We start from the raw sequence: 20,850 nt of genomic DNA, 5'->3' as shown, positions 1-20,850 counted from the left end.
GGGCATTGGTGAGACCACAACTAGAGTACGGTGTACTGTTTTGACTACCTTATTTAAGAAAAGACATAATTGCATGATAAGCAGTTCAGAGAAGATTAACTCCTGGGATGAGGAGGTTGTCTTATGAGGAAAGGTCAGACAGGCTGAGCCTGTGTCTATTCGAGTTTAGAAGATTGAGAGGTGATCTTAATTAAATATATAAGATCCTGAGGAAACATGAAAGAGTGGATGCTGAAAGGCCATTTCCCCTCGTGGGAACGATTGGGGTTGGATTCTGCTATTCTGGAGCAATGTCCCCAAGCCAGCGTGGAAATGCCAGGAAAACTGGCGCAAAACGGCCACCGATTCCCCGTTTTGCTGGGGGCTAGCAGGACGGCAGCGTTGAGCACCCGGCTCTAACTGCCGATTCGCCCTGGAGAATTGCTTTGTCCGTGGCTGCGCATGCGCACGGCTACGCCCTGCAGCTGACCTGTGTGCCTCCCTTCGGACGGCTCACGCGCCCCGGACCAACCACAGTGCCCTCAGACCCGAATAATGCCCCACCCTGCCCGTGTATCGGCCCTCCCCCGACTGTGGCGGCGCTGATCTGAGTCCGCATCTGCCACGCCGAGTTCCCGACGGGTGAGACCATGAGAGTCCCACAACGTTGGGAACTCGACCGGTCGGGGACGGAGCATCGGGGGGGCTGGCCTAAGGCAATGTCCTGAGGCCATCAATACGTGGCATGGCGCACTCGCAGAGTACACCGCTTTGGAGGGGGTGGAGCATCACGAAAGCGGCGCTGCCACCGATTTGGTCGAAAACGTGAATTCTGCGGCCGTTCGCCAGAAGAATGGGGCACTGTTTAAAATTTAGGGATCTCACTTTTTTAAATTAAATTTAGAGTAACCAATTAATTTTAATTTTTTCCAATTAAGGGGCAAATTAGCCAATCCACCTACCTTGCACATCTTTTGGGTTGTGGGGGCGAAATCCACGCAAACACGGGGAAAATGTGCAAACTCTACATGGACAGTGACCCAGAGCCGGGATCGAACCTGGAACCTCAGTGCCGTGAGGCAGCAGTGCTAGCCACTGCACCACTGTGCTGCCCTCAGGGATCTCACATTTAAGTTGGAGATAAGGAGAAATGCTCCTCTCTCAGAGAGTCATAAGTCTGCAGAACTCTCTTCCCAAGAGAATGGTAGAGTCATTGAATGTTTTAAAGGCAGAAATCGATTCATTCTTCACTAACAAAGGGGTCAAAGGGTATCAGGATAGGCAGGAAAGTGGCAATGAGGCCACAATCAGATCAGCCATGATTTTATTGAATGGTGGAGCTGGCTCGATGGGCCAAATTGCCTCCACCTGCTCCTAATTCATATGTTGGTATATACAGAGGATTAAGGAAAGCGGCACTAAAATAAATTTGAATGAAGCTTACTCTAAAATGTTTCCCTGTCCACTTGCTTGTTTAAAAGTGTCATCTCCAAAGTACAGAAAATTTCCAGTGACAAACAGTTTGTGAAAAGTGTTCCATTTTATTTAATTTCTGGTATTTACAGTTGTATTATTTCCTGGTCCACAAAGTACAAAGAGAATCATTCTGGACTTACAACTTGGACATGATTTGAAAACACTGTTGTTCTAAAGCTAATATAATACATTACAAGTCTCAGCTATTAAACTCGTATGTATGTAACCATTTAAAACATATCACCCACTCAATCCATACCTTAATTAAATAATCAGTCCCACAGCCGAACCTTACTTTTAATTCTGAAGATTTAAATTCAGAACAAAGTACAGTCACACAGAGTAATAAAGCATTTTGTGGTGGAGCAAGCTTATCAATGCTTTTAAAATCGAATGCACCAAACATTTATAAAATACATTTTTAAAAATTCCATTCATTTCAATAGTATATAATTATTCTGGATCGGTCTTATTTAAACATTTGGACCTTGACCTTTTAATCCATGATCATTTCAAAGCAAATCCTTTTCACACAGCTATGTGACTGGTTCCTCTTGGCACGAAAATTATTTAATAAATTACACAAAACATATAACCCACAGTGCCTACTGGTCATGGAAGGCAGCCAGTGAGTCGGTAGACACTGCACACTGGTGTTCAAAGTGTCACCTGAACATGCACCGGAATTGAAAGGTTAGGCATAAGACCACTTCTAGCAATCTTCTACATCTGGGAGGTGGCAGGATAACTGATAATACCTTGATAACCTTGGATCATGAAGAGGAATTGAGGGTAGTGGTAATAAATCAGTCAATAACGATCTTTGTAGAATGAGTTACTGATTACAAAGGCAAACCTAGTTTAACCTTGTTTAAGGTGCTGCATTGTTGTTATGTGTGTGAATACTATAATTCTGAATTCCGAGGAGTCCAAAAACCAAGGACATTTTATAAACTTCCATATATCTTAACGTGATCAATGAGCCCAGGAGATTGAAGGATCTGTACTTGCAACAAACTGAGGAGTAAAAATAGCTAATGACATGGGATGCTAATCCTCTACACTTCAAATTACCAGAAAGCAAATAATATGGTTTCAAAGTGAACCTTTGGAAGACTATGCTGACAAAGGTTGATATGGCAACAGTGAGAAGCAAATCAAAATGGGTTTTATTTTAACTCCTGTTTTTGAAATGATTGATCAGAGAGAGAGATTTTGATAGACAAACAAACAAATCGGGGCTGCCTGCAGCACCACTAAACTAGTTGGAATTAATTTGACAGTAATATGTTCCACAGATTTGTTTTCATGTCCAGAACAAGCCAAAATATGGGCTTTGTATTTGGTCATGTCAGGCTATTGACACAATTCAAGAGCAACAAATGCTGGCCTTGCCAATGGTGCTCACATTCCATTAATAAAAAAAATACAATTGCAGGACCACTTGGGAGTACAAAATGTTGATGCTGAATAACTCCAGCCTATATACAATACTATACAAGACAGTTCACCAAACAAACTGAACATCTGGTAGTGAAATATTTGTTCACTATTACAGCATGAAAGAAACCCACAGATTTATTCAGATCAAATCCTGAGGATCCATTTTCTCTTTAACAAACAAAACTTGGCCAAGAGGCTCTCCACTGTAGAACTGAGTGCCTTATAATTAAAAAATGTATGTTCATCATAAAACACTAAAATAATTCAGTTTCAAAACTGTAACTGGACATTTTATATAAGAATTAAGCCCACATTACTGGTACAGGAATGAGAAACAACAATCACAATTGTTACCTTTAAAATTTTAAGAGGCAATCAAATGTAGAGATTGCTGGAACGTGCCTCAAGATCCCCTCTTCCTTCTTTTAAAAAAAAATCTGTCTTAAGATAGATATGTTATTCAGTCACTGTTCTCAATTTTCTCATAAATTTGGGCTTTTTCATCTGCATCGTCTAGGATTTCTTGTACTGCATGAACTTCGTTGTTTTCTGGACCTTCTCCTCCTGAGCTCAAGACCTCAGTGTCCCCATCTGGTTCCGTGGATATCCATCCAGATTCTTTGTCACTTTCCTGAAATTCCAAATCCTGGTCCGGCTGCGCATCCAGATCAATGGGCTCATCATCATGACCAGAGTTCATCAGACATGCACAGTTATTGCACAGCCCGTAGCACTTGCCGTCATGTTGCACAATTTTAGCTGCAAGTCCAGTGAATGGCTTTCTGCAGACTTTGCAGATAACAAGCTTTCCAGATTTGTGGATCTGGGAAAAGTTCAAACAAAATATGAATACGAGTGATACTAAAGCTATACTTAATATCAGGGATTGGTCAAGATATCCACCTAGTAGCAGAATAGTCTGTAACTAGAGGACACTGATTTAAGGTAAGTGGCTAATGAAGCTGAGGCAGAATGAGGAAACATTTTTTTAATGCAGTGAGTTGTTGTGATCAGGATAGTGGAAGGACATTTGAAATTAATTTTCCAAAGGAAACTGAATAAATACTTGAAGGGACTAAACCGTGACCTGTGCAGAAAGAGAAAGGGAAGCAAGATGACATTGATACCTCTACCAAAGAGCCAGCACTGGCACAATGGATTGAATGGCCACTTTGGTACTGTTATCATTCTATGAGTCGCTTGTTCATAACTTCAGTTCCATTGGGATATCTTCTGGGGAAGGTAGGACCTGTACATGAAGGACGGATTGCACCTAAACTGGAGGGGCACCAATATCCTGGGTGGGAGGTTTGCTAGAGCTCTTCGAGAGGGTTTAAACAAGTTTGGCGGGGGATGTAGCTGTGGAAGAGGCAGAAATAGTATGCAGCAAATCTGTGAGGAAGGATAGACAGTTGATAGAGCAAAGTTGCACTCAGTGGAATGGGTTAGTGTGTCTGTTTCAATGCAAGAAGTGTCAGGAATAAGGGAGATGAACTTAGAGCATGGATCAGTACTTGGAACTACGATGTTGTGGCCATTACGGAGACATGGGTTTCACAGGGGCAAGAATGGTTGTTAGATGTTCCGGGGTTTAGATGTTTTCAGAAGAATAGGGAGGGAGCTAAAAGAGGAGGGGGAGTGGCACTGTTAATTAGGGAATGCAACACAGCTGCAGAAAAGGAGGTACTTGAGGAGGGTTTGTCTACTGAGTCAGTATGGGTGGAAGTCAGAAACAAGAAAGGAGCAGTCACTTTATTGGGAATTTTCTATAGACCCCCCAATAGCAGCAGAGAGATAGAGAGACAGATTGGGCGGCAGATCTTGGAAAAGTGCAGAAGTAACAGAGTTGTCATGGGTGACTTCAACTTCCCTAATATTCACTGGAACCTCCTTACTGCAAATGGTTTGGATGGAGTAGATTTTGTCAGGTGTGTACAGGAAGGATTCCTGAATCAATATGCAGTTAGGCCGACTAGGGGAGAGGCCATATTGGATTTGGTGCTCGGCAACGAACCAGGCCAGGCGTCAGATGTCGCGGCGGGAGAGCATTTCGGTGGCAGTGACCACAACTCCTTGACCTTTACCTTAGTCACTGGGGTGGATAGAAACAGACAGTATGGGAAGGTATTTAATTGGGGGAGGGGAAATTATACTGCCATTAGACAGGAGCTGAGGAGCATGAAGTGGGAACAATTGTTCTTGGGGAAATGCACAACAGTAATGTGGGGGTTGTTTAAGGAGCAGTTGCTGCGAGTGCTGGATAGTTTTGTCCCACTGAGACAAGGAAGGAATGGTAAGGTGAAGGAGCCTTGGATGACAAGAGAAGTGGAGTTTCTAGTCAAGAAGAAGAAGGAAGCTTACGTAAGGTTGAGGAAGCAAGGATCTGACTCAGCTCTAGAGAGTTACAAGGTAGCCAGGAAGGAACTCAAAAATGGACTGAGGAGAGCTAGAAGGGGACATGAAAAAGCCCTGGCGGGAAGGATTAGGGAAAACCCCAAGGCGTTCTACACTTATGTGAGAAATAAGACGATGAACAGAGTGAGAGTAGGGCCGATCAGGGATAGTGGAGGGAACTTGTGCCCAGAGTTGGAGGAGATTGGGGAGGCACTAAATGAATATTTTGCTTCAGTATTCATGAGAGAGAGGGACCTTGTTGCTCATGGGAACAGTGTGAACCAGGTTAATAGACTCGAACAGGTTGATATTAAGAAGGAGGACGTGCTGGAAATTTTGAAAAGCATCAGGACAGATAAGTCCCTTGGACCTGACGAGATATACCCAAGGTTACTATGAGAAATGACGGAGGAGATTGCTGCGCCGCTGGCGATGATCTTTGCATCCACACTCTCCACTGAAGTAGTACCGGATGATTGGAGGGAGGCGAATGTTGTTCCCTGTTCAAGAAAGGGAATAGGGAAATCCCTGGGAATTAAAGACCCATCAGTCTTACGTCTGTGGTGAGCAAAATATTGGAAAGGATTCGGAGAGATAGGATTGATGATTAATTAGAAAAATATAGTTTGATTAAAGATAATCAGCATGGCTTTGTGAGGGGCAGGTCATGCTTCACAGCCTCATTGAATTCTTTGAGTATGTGACGAGACATATTGATGAAGGTCGGGCAGTAGATGTGGTGTACATGGATTACAGTAAGGCATTTGATAAGGTTCCCCATGTTAAGATCATTCAGAAAGTTAGGGGGCTTGGGATACAGGGAAATTTGGCTGCCTGGATACAGAACTGGCTCGCCAAAAGAAGACAGCGAGTGGTAGTGGATGGAAAGTATTCCGCCTGGAGGTCGGTGACCAGTGGTGTCCCGCAAGGGTCTGTTCTGGGACCTCTGCTCTTTGTGGTTTTTATAAATGACTTGGATGAAGAAGTGGAAGGATGGGTTAGTACGTTTACCGATGACACAAAGGTTGGGGGAGTTGTAGATAGTGTTGAGGGCTGTTACAGGTTACAACAGGACATTGACAGGATGCAGAGCTGGGCTGAGAAGTGGCAGATGGAGTTCAACCTAGATAAATGTGAAGTGATTCATTTTGGTAGGTTGAATTTGAATGCTGAATACAGGGTTAAAGGCAGGATTCTGTGGAGGAACAGAGGGATCTTGGGGTCCACGTACATAGATCCCTCAAAGTTGCCACCCAGGTTGATAGGGTTTTTAAGAAGGTATGGTGTGTTGGCTTTCATTAACAGGTGGATTGAGTTTAAGAGCCATAAGGTTTGCTGCAGCTTTATAAAGCTCTAGTTAGACCACACTTGAAATATTGTGTTTAGTTCTGGTCGCCTCATTATAGGAAGGATATGGATGCTTTGGAGAGGATACAGAGGAGATTTACCAGGATGCTGCCTGGACTGGAGGGCATGTCTTATGAAGAAAGGTTGAGGGAGCTAGGGCTTTTCTCACTGGAGCAAAGAAGGTGGAGAGGTGACATGATAGGTGTACAAGGTGATGAGAGGCAAGGATAGAGGGATAGCCAGAGACTTTTCCCCAGGGTGGAAATGGCTGTCACGAGGGGACATAATTTTAAGGTGATGGGAGGAAGGTATCGGGGAGATGTCAGAGGTAGGTTCTTTACACAGAGTGGTGTGTGTGTGGAATGCACTGCCAGCGGAGGTGGTGGAGTCAGAGTCATGAGGGACATTTAAGCGACTCTTAGACAGGCACATGGACAACAGTAAATTGAGGGAGTGTAGGTTAGGTTGATCTTAGATTAGGATAAATGGTCAGCACAACATCGTGGGCTGAAGGGCCTCTACTGTTCTATGTTATGTTCATTGCACAATTGTAACAAAGTGATGTGTTTCTGAGAAAATGTGGAAAGAAAGTCAATGTGCGATGGATGTAAACACTGCCCACTGATCATATTAAGTACTCATCATTAATGCAACACTAAAGATTTTTTTTCTAATCAACAAACTAGTCTTCAAGTTCAATTCCACCTCTGCTAAATGGAAGTGGCTCTGCTGTATAGAGCAGCAGCTTTGAAACACAATGCAAGGGGTTTAATAAAAAGCAGTTATTTCTGATTTAGTAGCTCTGAGTTAATTATAAATTCTCTGTAATCAAAGGAATGTATAATGAATTTACTATAGTCCATCATTTTGTATGGATATATAAAGTTGAGCAGCAGTCCGGTTAACTCAGTTGACTAGAATGTGATTTATAATAACACTGGTTTGATTCCTGTTCCAGTTGAGCTAGATTTGGGACTGCCTCTTCTCTCTGCCCTTGGAATAGGAAGGCAATGGCAAACCACCGCTGACAAGAACAGCCAAGAAAACAGTTCATGATGAAGCATCAGCAGAGAATGAGCCAAGGGCAGAACACACATGAATGAATGAATCATGTGAAGTCGGGCTTTTCTTTTATTAAGAAATAAGAATGAAAGTCCAACGTCATGAAAAGGGTCACAGGAGTGAGGGTCATAGTAGCTTTTTCACCATAGATTACGGTTGTAAAATCCTGTACATGAGAGGAAGAAGATGAAAGGAGGTAAGCAGGATGCTCCATTTTGCCGGCGCCCGGGATTTTTCCGACGGCGTGGGGCTGCCCCACAATGGGAATCCCCATTGACCGGCCGGCGTAATGGTCACCAGCGTGATGAGACACAAATGTGGCGCGGTGGGGCGGAGCATCCCCCCCCCCCCCCCGCCCAAGGAGTTTCACAATTCAGTGCCTGATTTCAACCAAGTGATCATTCTAGTACTGATCAGTAATACTTCTCCCCATTTCAGCTTTTCTTAAATTCATTTTTACAGGATGTGGGCTTCACTGGCCAGACCAGCATTTTTATTGCCCAGCCCTTGAGAAGGTGTTGGTGAGATGCCTTCTTGAACCGCTGCAGTCCCTGGGCGTAGATACACCCACTGTGCTGTTAGGGAGGGAGCCCCAGTATTTTGACCCATGACAGTGACAGAACGGTGATATATTTCCAAATCAGTGTGGTGAGTGACTTGGAAGAGAACTTCCAGGTGGTGGTGTTCTTTGCTGCTCATGTCCTCCATGATGATCGCGGTTGTGGGTTTGGAAGGTGCTGCCTAAGAAACCTTGGTGAGTTTCTACAGTTCATCTTATAGATGGTACATATGTCTGCCACTGTTCGCTGGTGATGGTGGAGGGAGTGAATATTTACGGAAAGGGTAGCAATTAAGCGGGCCACTTTGTCTTGGATGGTGTCGAGCTTCTAGAGTGTTATTGGAGCTTCATTCATCCAGGCAAGTGAGGAATATTCCATCATATTCCTGACTTGTGCCAGTAGATGGTGGACAGGCTTTGGGGGGTCAGGAGGTGAAATACCCGTTGCAGGATTCCTAGCCTTTGACCTGCACTGGTAGCCACAGTATTAAATGTGGCTAGTCCAGTTAAGTTTTCTGATCAATGGTAACCCCCAGATGTTGATTGTGGGGGATTCAGTGACGGTAATGCCATTGAATGTCATGGGGTGATAGTTAGATCCTCTCTTATTGGAGATCGTCATTGCCTGGCACTTGTGTGGCGTGAATGTTACTTGCCACTTTTCAGCCCAAGCCTCGATATTGTCCAGTTCTTGCTACATTTGGACATGGACTGCTTCATTATCGCAACTGGTGCTGAACATTGTGAAATCTACAGTGAACATCCCCACTTCTGACCTTATGATGAGAGGAAGGTCATTGATGAACTAACTGAAGATGGTTTGGCCTAGGACACTATTCTGAGGAACTCCTGCAATGATATCCTGGAGCTGAGGTGATTGACCTACAACCACCATAACCATCTATCTTTGTGCCAGTTTGATCCAACCAGCGGAGGCTTGCTGTTTATGCTATTGTACAAAAGATATTGGCCCGACAGAATTTATAGGAATTCAAGGTGATTTCACACTCACAGTTAGAACATGGCTACGGAGATGCTCAAGTCGTGTGAATCTCTTCCCACAGGAGTCGCAAGGATATGGACGCTCCCCCGTGTGTGATCGAAGATGCCGCTTCAGGTCAGATTTCCGCTTCACTGTATGCGTACAGAAGGGGCACTTAAATCTCATTTTTGGTAACATATTGCAGTCTCCTTAGAAAAAAATGCAAATGTTTACAATTATACAAAAATTAACATATTAATAGCGTTCTAAATCTGCATACAACCAGATGAGAGAATGCAAATATAAAACTTATATTTTTTAAAAGCTGGTAAGCGGCATTTATGTTGTTGATAATCTTGGAACAAGGAAAATGTCTTAAAGCTACATTTAAAACTGTACTCTCATCATAATCTTTTGCACTTTATTTGAATTCATACACAAAAAGAGACAATACGTAGCAACTTACCTGTTTTTCCTGTATATCTGAAATTTGCAATTAGACATCAGTTAAAATAAGCAGGACCTTTCAAATGACTGAACTATTGAAATACCTAGATGCAGCCAGAACTTACACATATGTGGGGTTTACTGTCTTCAGATAATAAAGAAAATAGATAAAGCAGCTTTACACAAGGAGACAAAAATACATTATAACACCCTAGAATTGTAACCTCCACTCCATTCCCACACAAAGGACATGCAGCACTTTTACCTGCACCTTCTCCACTCCAGTCGCCCACAACTTCCAGAATTGTAGGCATTGGAGGATACCAGTCTTCAGCCTTTCGACCTCTACCTCGAGATGGCTGCCGTATTGAGTCGCCATTTCTTCGTGGCAAAGGCCAGTCTCTGGGCAAAACATCTGGCTCATGCCTGAACTGATAACTCACATGAGGGCCACTCAGTTCAGAATCCAGCGTCCTCTTCTCCTCGGCTTGGGAAACGGTGTCTATGTTTCCAGACGCTCTTGCATTCGCGCCGGAACCGCACAGACTACTGACTTTGAAAACGGAGAATTCAGGCATTTCCTGATGCACTCGGTTATTAACAAGAGAGTTTGTCAGCTGATCTCTGGGAGAATGTTGAAGGTTGGCGACTGGCTGGTGAAAGTTAAAATTTCTCCAGGAGTGCCCAACAATGCCCCCCAAATCTGTGTTTTTCTGAGCATGAACAGAGCTAGTTTCCAGACCTCGGCTGCTGGTATACAGAGATGATAGATCCCCACACTTAGTCTCACCATTACTGGAATAATTGAAGTATCTCTCTTTCTCACTGATGTCCAGGGAAGATTTGATGAAGCTTTTGCAGACACCGATCACATCAGTCATTTGCAGGTAGCTGGCAGCCGACATCACGTCAATCACATTTTGGCTGGTGAGGGATAACCTCCCTGAATATATGAATTCCAAAATAACCGTAAAGGCATCAGCAGAAAAGACGTCGAAAGTGGCTACGGTAGGCTGTCCCACGTCCTGTGCATTATGCAGCAGAAGCATTCGAAAGTAGCCGCTGCTGGCAAACAAAACATTACGATGACCCTTGAACACTCTTCCCTCCACAACGATGCTGCAGTCACAAAACATTTCTTGTTTGCGCTGCTCATTTAACTGTTGAAGCAAACGGGCTTGGTGAGAGGAGATCTCCATTTTGAGAGCAGTCTGCAGTGACCTCGGCCTGCATGGACATGAAGAACATCATTTTGTTAAGGGTAGAATTAAGTACCAATCCATTCCAAGTAACATTCTTAAAAAATCCGTATTAGGTAATAAGGAAGAGTGATTTGCACCACAGTTGGTTCTGCTGCAAAGAGGAGTAAAAGGTGTGGGAATCCAATAGTTACAGGGGATTCAATTGTGAGGGGAATAGATAGGAGTTTCTGTTTTGCCACCCTAGTGCTAGGGTCAGGAGTGTCTCGGACCAGTTACAGGACATTCTGGAGGGGGAGGGTGAACAACCTGTGGTCGTGGTGCACATTGGTACAAACGACATAGGTGGCGATCCCAGGATTACTACTAGTGCTGCGTGCTAGTCAGAATAGAAATAGCAGGATATGTCGGATGAATACATGGCTGAAGAGATGGTGTAAGGGCGAGGGTTTCAGATTCCTGGAGCATTGGGACCTGTTCGGACATCCTTGGGATGGTACTTGTTAGAGTGTTGGGGGATAGGGATGGGGCCTATATAAGGATTCAGAACAGGGGGAATCAAGAACAAGAGAAAAAGACAGCAAGGAGAATAAGAAAGGTAATAGACAGAGGAATCAAGGGCCTGTATCAGATAATGACACTGTTTAAAAACAAAAAGTAGGGTCGGGACAACAAGGAACATTGAAAGGACTAGCCCTAAGGTTTTGTACCTGAATGCTTGGTGCATTCAAAATAAAACGGATGAATTAGTTGCGCAGATAGATGTAAAGGAGCATGATATAGTCGGGATTACGGAAACATGGCTCCAAGGTGACCAAGGATGGGAACTAAACATTGAGGGATATTCAGTTTTTAGGAAGGACAGACAGAAAGGAAAAGGTTGTGGAGTTGCATTGTTGATTAAAGAAAATATTGAGGAAAGATATTAGCACAAACAAGCAATGTGGAATCTGTATGGGTCAAGTTAAGAAACACCAAGGGACAAACAGTATTCGTTGGAGTGGTATACAGATTGCCAAACTGCAGTGGTAATGTTGGGGATAGTATTAGACAGGAAATCAAAGATGCATATGATGCATGTGAATGCTCAGGAGCTGGTCATTGACTTCAGGAAGCAATGTATCGTACACACCCGTCTGCATCAATGGTGCCGAAGTGGAGATGGTTGCCAGCTTGAAATTCCTAGGTGTGCACATCAACAACAATCTGTCCTGGTGCACCCACATCGGACGCTACGACCAAGAAAGCACAACAGCACCTATACTTCCTCAGGAAACTAAGAAAATTCAGCACATTACAGTTGCGCCATAGAAAGCATCCTATCTGGCTGCATCCCAGCATAGTATGGCAACTGCTCAGCCCAAGATCGTAAGAAACTACAGAGTTGTGAACACCGCCCAGTCCATCACGCAAACCTGCCTCCCAGTCTACACCTCCCGCTGCCTTGGGAAAGAGGGCAGCATAATCAAAGACCCCTCCCACCTGGGTTATTCGCTCTTCCAACCTCTCCTATGGGGCAGGAGATACAAAAGCCTGAGAACACACACCAACAGATTCAAAAACAATTTCTTCTCTGCTGTTACCAGATGACTGAATGACCTGCTTATGGGCTGAACTGATCTCTCCACGCATCTTCTCTACTGAGTATGCTTCATCCGATGTGTATGTATTTACTTTGTGTATTTATCGTATGTCCTATATTTTTCATGCATGGAAACGATCTGTCTGGACAGTATACAGAACAATATTTTTCATTTCCCGTACCAGCCTCCCCGGACAGGCGCCGGAATGTGGCGACTAGGGGCTTTTCACAGGAACTTCATTGAAGCCTACTCGTGACAATGTGATTTTCATTTCATTTTTTCATTTCATTTTCATTGTACATCTGTACACTTGGCAATAAATCCAAACCCAAATATCTATGATTGTGGGTGACTTTAATCTGTATATAGATTTGGTGAGTCAAATTAATCACGGTGCAATAGAGGAATTTCTGGAGTGAATACGGGATGGTTTTCTGGACCAATACATTGAGGAACCGACTAGGGAACAGGCCATCTTGGACTGGGTGTTGTGCAATGAGAATGGATTAGTTGGCAACCTAGTTGTGAAAGAACTCTTGGGGATGAGTTACCATAATATGGTATAATTGTTTATCAGGATGAATAGTGAGGTAGTTGATTCTGAGACCAGGGTCCTCAATCTCAATAAAGGTAACTGTGATGGTGTGAGGATTGAGCGGCTATGATGACTGAGAAACATTATTGAAAGGAAGGACAGAGGACAGGCAATGGCAGGCATTCAAGGAACAAATAGGTGAACTCCAAAAGTTCTTTATTCCTGTTTGACGGAAGAGTAAAAAGGGAACTGTGGCCAAACCATGGCAGACAGCGGAATTAGAGATAGTATTCGATTCAAAGAAGAGACATACAAATTAACAAGAAAAAGCAATAGACCTGAGGATTGGAAAAAGTTTCAATTCAGCAAAGTCAGACCAAGGGATTGATCAAGAAGGGGAAAATACAATATGAAAGTAAGCTAGCAGGGAACATAAAAAATTGAATGTAAAAGTTTATATAGGTATGTAAAGAGAAAAAGATCGATAAAAATGAATGTAGGCCCCTTACAGTCAGAAATGGGGGAATTCATAATGGGGAACAAAGAAATGGCTGAGGAACTAAATTCATACTTTGCTTCTGTCTTCAAAGAGGAAGACATGAATAATGTAGCGGAAGTTCTGAGAAACACAAGTTTAAGTGAGGAGCTGAAAGAAATTAGTAGAGTAATGGTTTTCGGGAAATTAATAGGATTGAAGGTGGATCGCCAGGGCCTGATAATCTTCACCAGACAGTGGCCCTAGAAACATTAGATCCAATAGTGGTCATTTTCCAAAATTCTTTGGACTATGAAATGGTTCCTACAATTGGAGGGTAGCTAATATACCCCACTATTCAAAAAAGAGAGGAGAGAGAAAAACAGGGAACTATAGACCAGTGAGCCTAAAGTCAGTAGTAGGGGAGTTGCAAGATTCCTTATCAAGGATTTCATAGCAAAGTATTTGGAAAGTGTTATAATCAGACGAAGTTAGCATGGATTTTCTGAAAAGGGAAATCATGTTTGACAACTCTACTCGAATTCTTTGAAGATGTGACTAGTAGAATTGACCAGGGGAAACTGGTGGATGTGGTTTATTTAGACTTTTAGAAGGCTTTTAACAAGGTCTCACATAACAGATTATTATGTAAAGTTAAAGTGCACAGGATTATGGGTAGTGTCTTGAGATGGATAAAAAGCTGGGTAGCAGACAGGAAGCAAAAAGTTGAAATGGGTCTTTTTTTGATTGGGAGGCAGTGACCAGTCGGGTACTACAGGAATCTGTGCTAGGACGTCAACTGTTCAAATTACATATTAATGATTTGGACGAGGGAACTAAATGTTTTATCTCCAAATTTGCAGATGATACAAAATTGGGTGGGTGGGAGGGTGAGCTGTGAGGAGGATGCAAAGATGCTTCAGCCGGATTTGGACAGGCTGAGTGAGTGGGCACATGCATGACAGATGCAGTGTAATGTGCATAAAGGTGAGGTTATCTGCTTCGGTAGCAAAAATAGAAAGGCAGATTATTATTTGATTGGGTGCAAATTGAGAGAGGTGGATACTCAGCGAGACCTTGGTGACCTTGTCCATCAATCGCTGAAAGTAAGCGCACAGGTACAGCAGGCAGTAAAGAAGCCAAATGGTATGTTGGCCTTCATAACAAGAGGATTTGAGTATAGAAATAGGGATGTTTTACTGTAATTGTATAGGGCATAAGTGAGGCCACATCTGGAGTATTGTGTGCAGTTTTGGTGTCCTTATCTGGAGGAAGTATGTTCTTGCAATAGAGGGAGTGCAGCGAAGGTTTACCAGGCTGCTTCCTGGAATGCAGAACTGTCATATATGAGGAGAGACGAAGTCGGTTAGGATTATAGTCATTTAGAAGAGTGAGAGGACATCTCATAGAAACTTATAAAATAGACAGGGTAGATTCAGAAAAAATGTTCCCAATGGTGGGGGAGTCCAGAACTAGGGTGCATAGTTTGAGGATAAGGGGTAAAGAATTTGGGACTTGGATGAGAAGAAATTTCTTCACCCAGAGAGTGGTGAATTTGTGGAATTCACGACCACAAAAAGTAGTTGAGGCCAAAACATTGTGTAATTTCAAGAAGAAATTAGATATAGCTCTTGGGCTAAAGAGATGTTGGGGGGGGGGGGGGGGGGAAATCAGGGTATTGAACTTGATGATCAGCCATGATCATAATGAATGGCAGAGCAGATTTGAAGGGCCGAATGGCCTCCTTCTGCTTCTATTTACTATGTATGAGTCCATGTAGTTGTGGGGTGTTTTTATGGAGACAATAGAGGTGCACGATGAGGTTCTTGCATTAGAGAGAGCACTGTCTCTGATGGGAGCCCGCCACCATACGATTGAGTTACTGCTGCATGGCCTGTCTTGATGGGAGTTAGGAGAGGGAACAGGAGAGGAGTGCTGCTGAACCCGGTCCCTGAGGGGAGATGGTGGACATGTTCCCAGCTGAGTTTGAGAATTCGGTGTCAAATTTCAGGAATCTCCATCTGGAGGCTGGGCAAATTAAATTTAATTGAGTACATCTGAGCCTGTCTTCGAGGCCTGGGGTTGGTGTGGCCTTCCAACTACTGGTCTTGTGTTGTCCTGTTCCGGATATTGATCAGGAGGGATTGGTGAACCGATCGAGTGATTACACCCCCCCCCCCCCCCGGCCAGAGCCTAAATTGTTAACTACCTGGGTTCCGATGAGACGGTATGGTGGAAGTAATGTGTCCCATGCTTCAATCGTTGGAAGCCTAGAGAGATCCTGAAGAGTGGTCATTGATCTTGATCCTGCCTCTTCCTTGAATTTGGTTTACATTGTGCATCATGAAGAAGTCATTATCCTGAGGATTGCCTTGCATTTCTTTTGTCTTTTCTTGGTTTACATAATTTTAAAAATTAATTTATGGGATGTGGGCATCGCTGGTTAGGCCAGCATTTATTGCCCATCCCTAGTTGCCCTTCAGAGGGTGGTGGTTAGTTGCCTTCCTGAACTGCTGCAGTCCTTGAGGTGTAGGTTCACCCATTGTGCTGTTAGGGAGGGAGTTCTAAGATGTTGCCCCAGCGAGTGAAGGAACGGCGATATATTTCCAAGTCAGGGTGGTGAGTGACTTTGAGGGGAACCTCCAGGTGGTGGGGTTCGAGGTATCTGCTGTTCTTGTCCTTCTAGATGGTAGTGGTCGTGGGTTTGGAAGGTGTTGTCTAAAGATCCTTGGTGAGTTACCGCTGTGCATCTCGTAGATGATACACATGGCTGCCACTGTTCGTCGGGGGTGGAGGGAACAATCAAGCGGCAGCTTTGTCCTGGATCGTGTTGAGCTTCTTGAGTGTTGTTGGGGCTGCACTCATCCAGCTAAGTGGAGAGTATTCCATTGCACTCCTGACTTGTGTCTTGTCGATGGTGGACAGGCTTTGGGGAGGTCAGGATGCAAGTTACTCACCGTAGAATTCCTAGCTTTTGGTCAGCCCTGGTAGCCACAGTATTAATATAGCTAGTCGAGTTCAGTTTCTGACCTATGGTAATCTCCAGGATGTTGAGTGTGGGAGATTCAGTGATGGTAATGCCATTGAATGTCCAGGGCGGTGGTGCACGGTAGCACAGTGGGTAGCACTGCTACATCGCAGCTCCAGGGTCCCAGGTTCGATTCCCGGCTTGGGTCACTGTCTGTGTGGAGTCTGCACATTCTCCCTGTGTCTGCCTGGGTTTCCTCCGGGTGCTCTGGTTTCCTCCCACAAGTCCCGAAAGACCTGCTGCTCGGACAATTGGACATTCTGAATTCTCTCTCCGTGTACCTGAACAGGCAGCGGAATGTGGCGACTAGGGGCTTTTCACAGTAACTTTATTGTAGCGTTAATGTAAGCCTACTTGTGACAATAAATATTATCATTTTGTAGGAGATGGTCATTGCCTGGCACTTGTGTGGCGCGAATGTAACTTGCCCAAGCCTGGATACTCTCCAGGTCTTGCTGTATTTGAACATGGACTGTTTCATTACCTGCGCAGTCGCGAATGGTGAACATCGTGCAAGCATTAGTGAACATCCCCACTTCTGACCATATGATGGAAAGCCTCTAGAAAGAACACCCTACTTAAATCCATGTCTCCACCCTATCCCCATAACCCAATAACTCCACCCAACCTTTTGGACACTAAAGGGGCAATTTAGCATGGCCAATCCACCTAACCTGCACATCTTTGGACTGTGGGAGAAAACCGGAGCACCCGGAGGAAACCTGAGCAGACACGGGGAGAAAGTGCAAACTCCACACAGATGGTGACCCAAGGCGGGATTTGAACCTGGATCAGTGAGGCATCAGTGCTAACCACTGTGCCACCATGCTGCCCTGAGCTACAAGCTAGATTAATTAAAAACTAAAAAGTAATCTTAATTAAAAACTAAACTTAATACATAACACCAAGATTTCTTATTTTATACATTGCATATTCATCTATGAACAAAGAGGCATATTATATCAGTAAACATTCTAAGTTTGTCTAATAACATCTAGATGCAGGAATTGGATTAAAACTGAAGTTGAGTTTGAGTGTGGGAGAACATGCTATAGGGAGAGAGGTAAATGAAGATGGTGACATCAGCACAAGGGGAGGAGCTGATTGTTGGACAGCTAGTGGACATTTTGTTTAAACTCTTAAGATTGTTTCTGTTCAGTTAGTTTAATGCCAGTCGGGGAATACTTGTGTTGACATCCTTCTATCTACGGGACAGGGTGGACACGCAGCAAATAACCCATTTAGATGGATTGTCTCAATTCAGTGCCTCTTTGATGATTGTGATGGTGGACTCTGAAGCATCGCACCAGGTCTCTGATGATCTTACTCTCCATCTCGCTGCTGTCACCACCGGTTTATCCTTGGCGCTGGTCTCATGTTATTTGCTCTTACTGCTCCTTTATCCTCCCTACTGATCTATTGATCGCTGCTCTCACTTCTTTTATGCTTCCTGTTTGGTCTCGGTGACATTTAGAGAACAGGTTCTGGTACAGACTTGGTGCGATGGGAGGCCCGTGGATGTCGGGGAGGGGGTGTTGGAATGGACTGGCTTTTTCATCCAGGGTGCCTGGGATGTGGGTGTCTTGACGGTTCTTCTTCCTCGGGGCTGGGGTCCCCCATTGGTTCGGGCCAATTTCTATGTCCTTTCTTGTAGGGCAGGGGAGGAGTGCCCTGTCCTGATTAGGACTGGATTGGTGCAACCTCAGTGGGGTGTAACGGTTGGGGCTGCGTGGATGTTCCTGGGATCTGGATCGGCGCAGGCTGGGAGGGCCAAAGGGCCTGTTCCTGTGCTGTAATTTTCTTTGTTCTTTGTACTTGAAGAGGACTAATTTGCAGGGCTATGGGAAAAAGACTGGGGAGTGCGGTTAAATTGGTTAGTTCTCAAAAGACCTAATATAGACACAATGGACTGATGGCCTCCGTCTTTGCTACAAGATTCTAAGCTTTTATATTTCTATCCTACAGCTTGTCCCAAATTTCTCCATTCCTTGAGGATGGATAGTGACAAAGTTTGACAAACGTTTTCTCTGTACCATCTACAAAATCCAACTTACTCTCTTCATTGTGTTTAATTCCAATCCACATTTATAGGGGGAACTGATTAACGTTTCACACTGCAATTACGCTCTTGCCAATTTTACAGTGCTGGATTGCCCAAGTTTAGCATTTCTCCACGTGCAGTAGAGAAACTACAATTCTCCATCAACTTTACTTCTCTGTTTACCAAATTCCGATAAGTTTCAATAGCTATTAACACGCAAAATGAAAAAGTCCTGGGAAAAAGACCTTCAATTCAGTTACACAATCTGGTGGATAGTCAGGGATTTTTTTCCCAGGGTAGAGGGGTCAATTATTAGGAGGCATAGGTTTAAGGTGCGAGGGGCAAGGTTTAGAGATGTACTAGGCAAGTCTTTTTTCCAGAGGGTAGTGAATGCCTGGAACTCTCTGCCTGAGGAGGTGGTGGTGCAGAGACGATAGTGACGTTTAAGGGGCATCTTGACAAATACATGAATAGGTTGGGAATAGAGGGATACGGACCCCGGAAGTGTAGAAGATTTTAGTTTAGATGGGCAGCATTGTCGGCGGAGGCTGGGAGGGCCTGTTCCTGTGCTGTACTTTTCTTTGTTCTTTGTTCTATCCTCTCCTCCAAACTCACTTCATGCGATCTTAAATCCTTCTGTGCAATATCACAGATTATATATTTTTAAAAATAGGTTCCCCCGTCCTCCCAAGATATTTAAAAATAATAAATCATACACTTTAAAAGTAATGAAATCGATTGTTAGCTTTAGGTTAACTTGCATATTTGCCTATTCGTCTCAACAGTTTTTGTGAACTGGGTTTAGGTTCCCAGCTCATCTGATTTGATAGCAGCTCTGGGGCCTGCCACACACAAACAGCCTACACCAGGGGTGGGCAAACTATGGCCCGCGGGCCGCATGCGGCCCGCCAAAGGTCTTTATGCAGCCCACCAAGATCAAGTCATTAAAAAAAAAATTTTAATTTTAAGGTTAATGGGGGGGGGGGGGGGCTGTTGGGTTACTGTTATAGGGTGGATACGTTGACTTGAGTAGGGTGATCATTGCTCGGCACAACATGTGTTTCATGTGAAGTTTCTACTTTAAAATATTAATTAATAAAAATTAATTGCTTTTTTTCTTTAAAAACCTTTTATTTTGGCTATTTTAAATATTAATTATTTTACTTAATATACTATGCAGCCCTTTAAAATTGTGAATTTCTGAATGTGGCCCTTGCACGGAAAAGTTTGCCCACCCCTGGCCTACACATTAACCACAATCACTTGAGGAGCACTTGGAGTGATGGTGCCTTGAAAGCCGTGATTGCTGAATGCGGGGAATGCATTTTTTTTTTAATTTTCCTGTCTCAAAATACAATCTACCCCAAAACGAAGGAAAAACAAAACGCACAACCCCAGTTGCAAATGTGGCGGGGAGCCCGCGCTCACTGCGCGCGCAGGGTGGCGCTGAGAACCCGCCCGGTTTCTGCATCCGATTGTAATTGGTCGGTTCAGGTGCCAATCACGCAGCAGCCAGACAATGGATGACAATAACTCGTTCCGCCCGGATCCAACCCGCCGGCTCAGAGCGCGCGGAGCCCGGATTAACCGCCCGAGACCAAATGCCGTCTCTTCAGCGCTGCTTGGCACCAAGTGTCCGCTGGCCGGCCGGCCAACCGCCCGCTGACTGAAACACAACCCCCCCCCATCCCCCCCGAGTCGCGGCGGTGGCAGCGGACCCCTCTGCACGGTCCCAGCCAGGGAGCCGCTAAAGCGCCGCCCGCTCTGCGCGGAGCCCCAGACCAGCCTCCGCCGATGGAGACGACCCGGGGCTGTTTTCCCCTCAACGTTTCTCAATGAATCCCGAGCAGAAAGCCCCCCCTCCCCGAACCCTTTCCTTACCCACGACCGGCGCTGCACTCCGCCCGGTCCGACCCGGACGTGCTTTTTAACGCCCGGATTTACACCCGGAGGCACTTAAAGGCGAAATACAACACGAAACATTCAAATGCAATTTTCAGTCCGATTCAGTGATTGTACTTATTCTGGCCGCTTTTGAGTTTCTTGGCAGTGTCGAGGTTATAACATTTTTAAAAAGGGTTAATCTTGAAAACGGTGGCCAGCCGCTATTTTGCATTGGTCTGCGGACCCTCCTCAAGGTTGGTTTTACATTGCAGGAGTAATGGCTGTTAGTTGGCATTTTATAGCTAGTTTAGAAGACATTATCCTTCATGCACATATATCCAGTGGGGCTATTAACAAAAAAAAGACTACAAACCTAAGCACAAAGCTGAAAAAGACTTGGGGTCTTCAGCTCCTTG

General features: G+C 44.4%; 1 protein-coding gene across 2 annotated transcripts; it reads right to left on the bottom strand.

Moving 5' to 3' along the window:
- Positions 1 to 1,500: 1,500 nt before the first annotated feature.
- LOC119967760 (zinc finger and BTB domain-containing protein 8A-like) lies at positions 1,501 to 20,472 on the bottom strand. 2 transcript variants are annotated; one of them, XM_038800684.1, is made up of 4 exons: positions 20,432 to 20,472; positions 9,955 to 10,916; positions 9,273 to 9,451; positions 1,501 to 3,721 (listed from the first exon to the last, which is right to left on the bottom strand). In XM_038800684.1, exons 2-4 carry the CDS (start codon positions 10,886 to 10,888, stop codon positions 3,359 to 3,361), a joined length of 1,476 nt encoding a protein of 491 aa, XP_038656612.1. In that variant the 5' UTR covers positions 10,889 to 10,916; positions 20,432 to 20,472; the 3' UTR covers positions 1,501 to 3,358. The 2 variants fall into 2 exon arrangements, with proteins under 2 accessions (XP_038656612.1, XP_038656622.1); XM_038800694.1 differs by lacking the exon at positions 20,432 to 20,472 and adding an exon at positions 12,021 to 12,050.
- Positions 20,473 to 20,850: the final 378 nt, after the last annotated feature.

Source organism: Scyliorhinus canicula, chromosome 1 (assembly GCF_902713615.1).
Source record: "Scyliorhinus canicula chromosome 1, sScyCan1.1, whole genome shotgun sequence".
NCBI lineage: Eukaryota > Metazoa > Chordata > Chondrichthyes > Carcharhiniformes > Scyliorhinidae > Scyliorhinus > Scyliorhinus canicula.
Note: the sequence above shows the minus strand (reverse complement) of the source record. Positions and strands in the feature narration are given on the sequence as shown.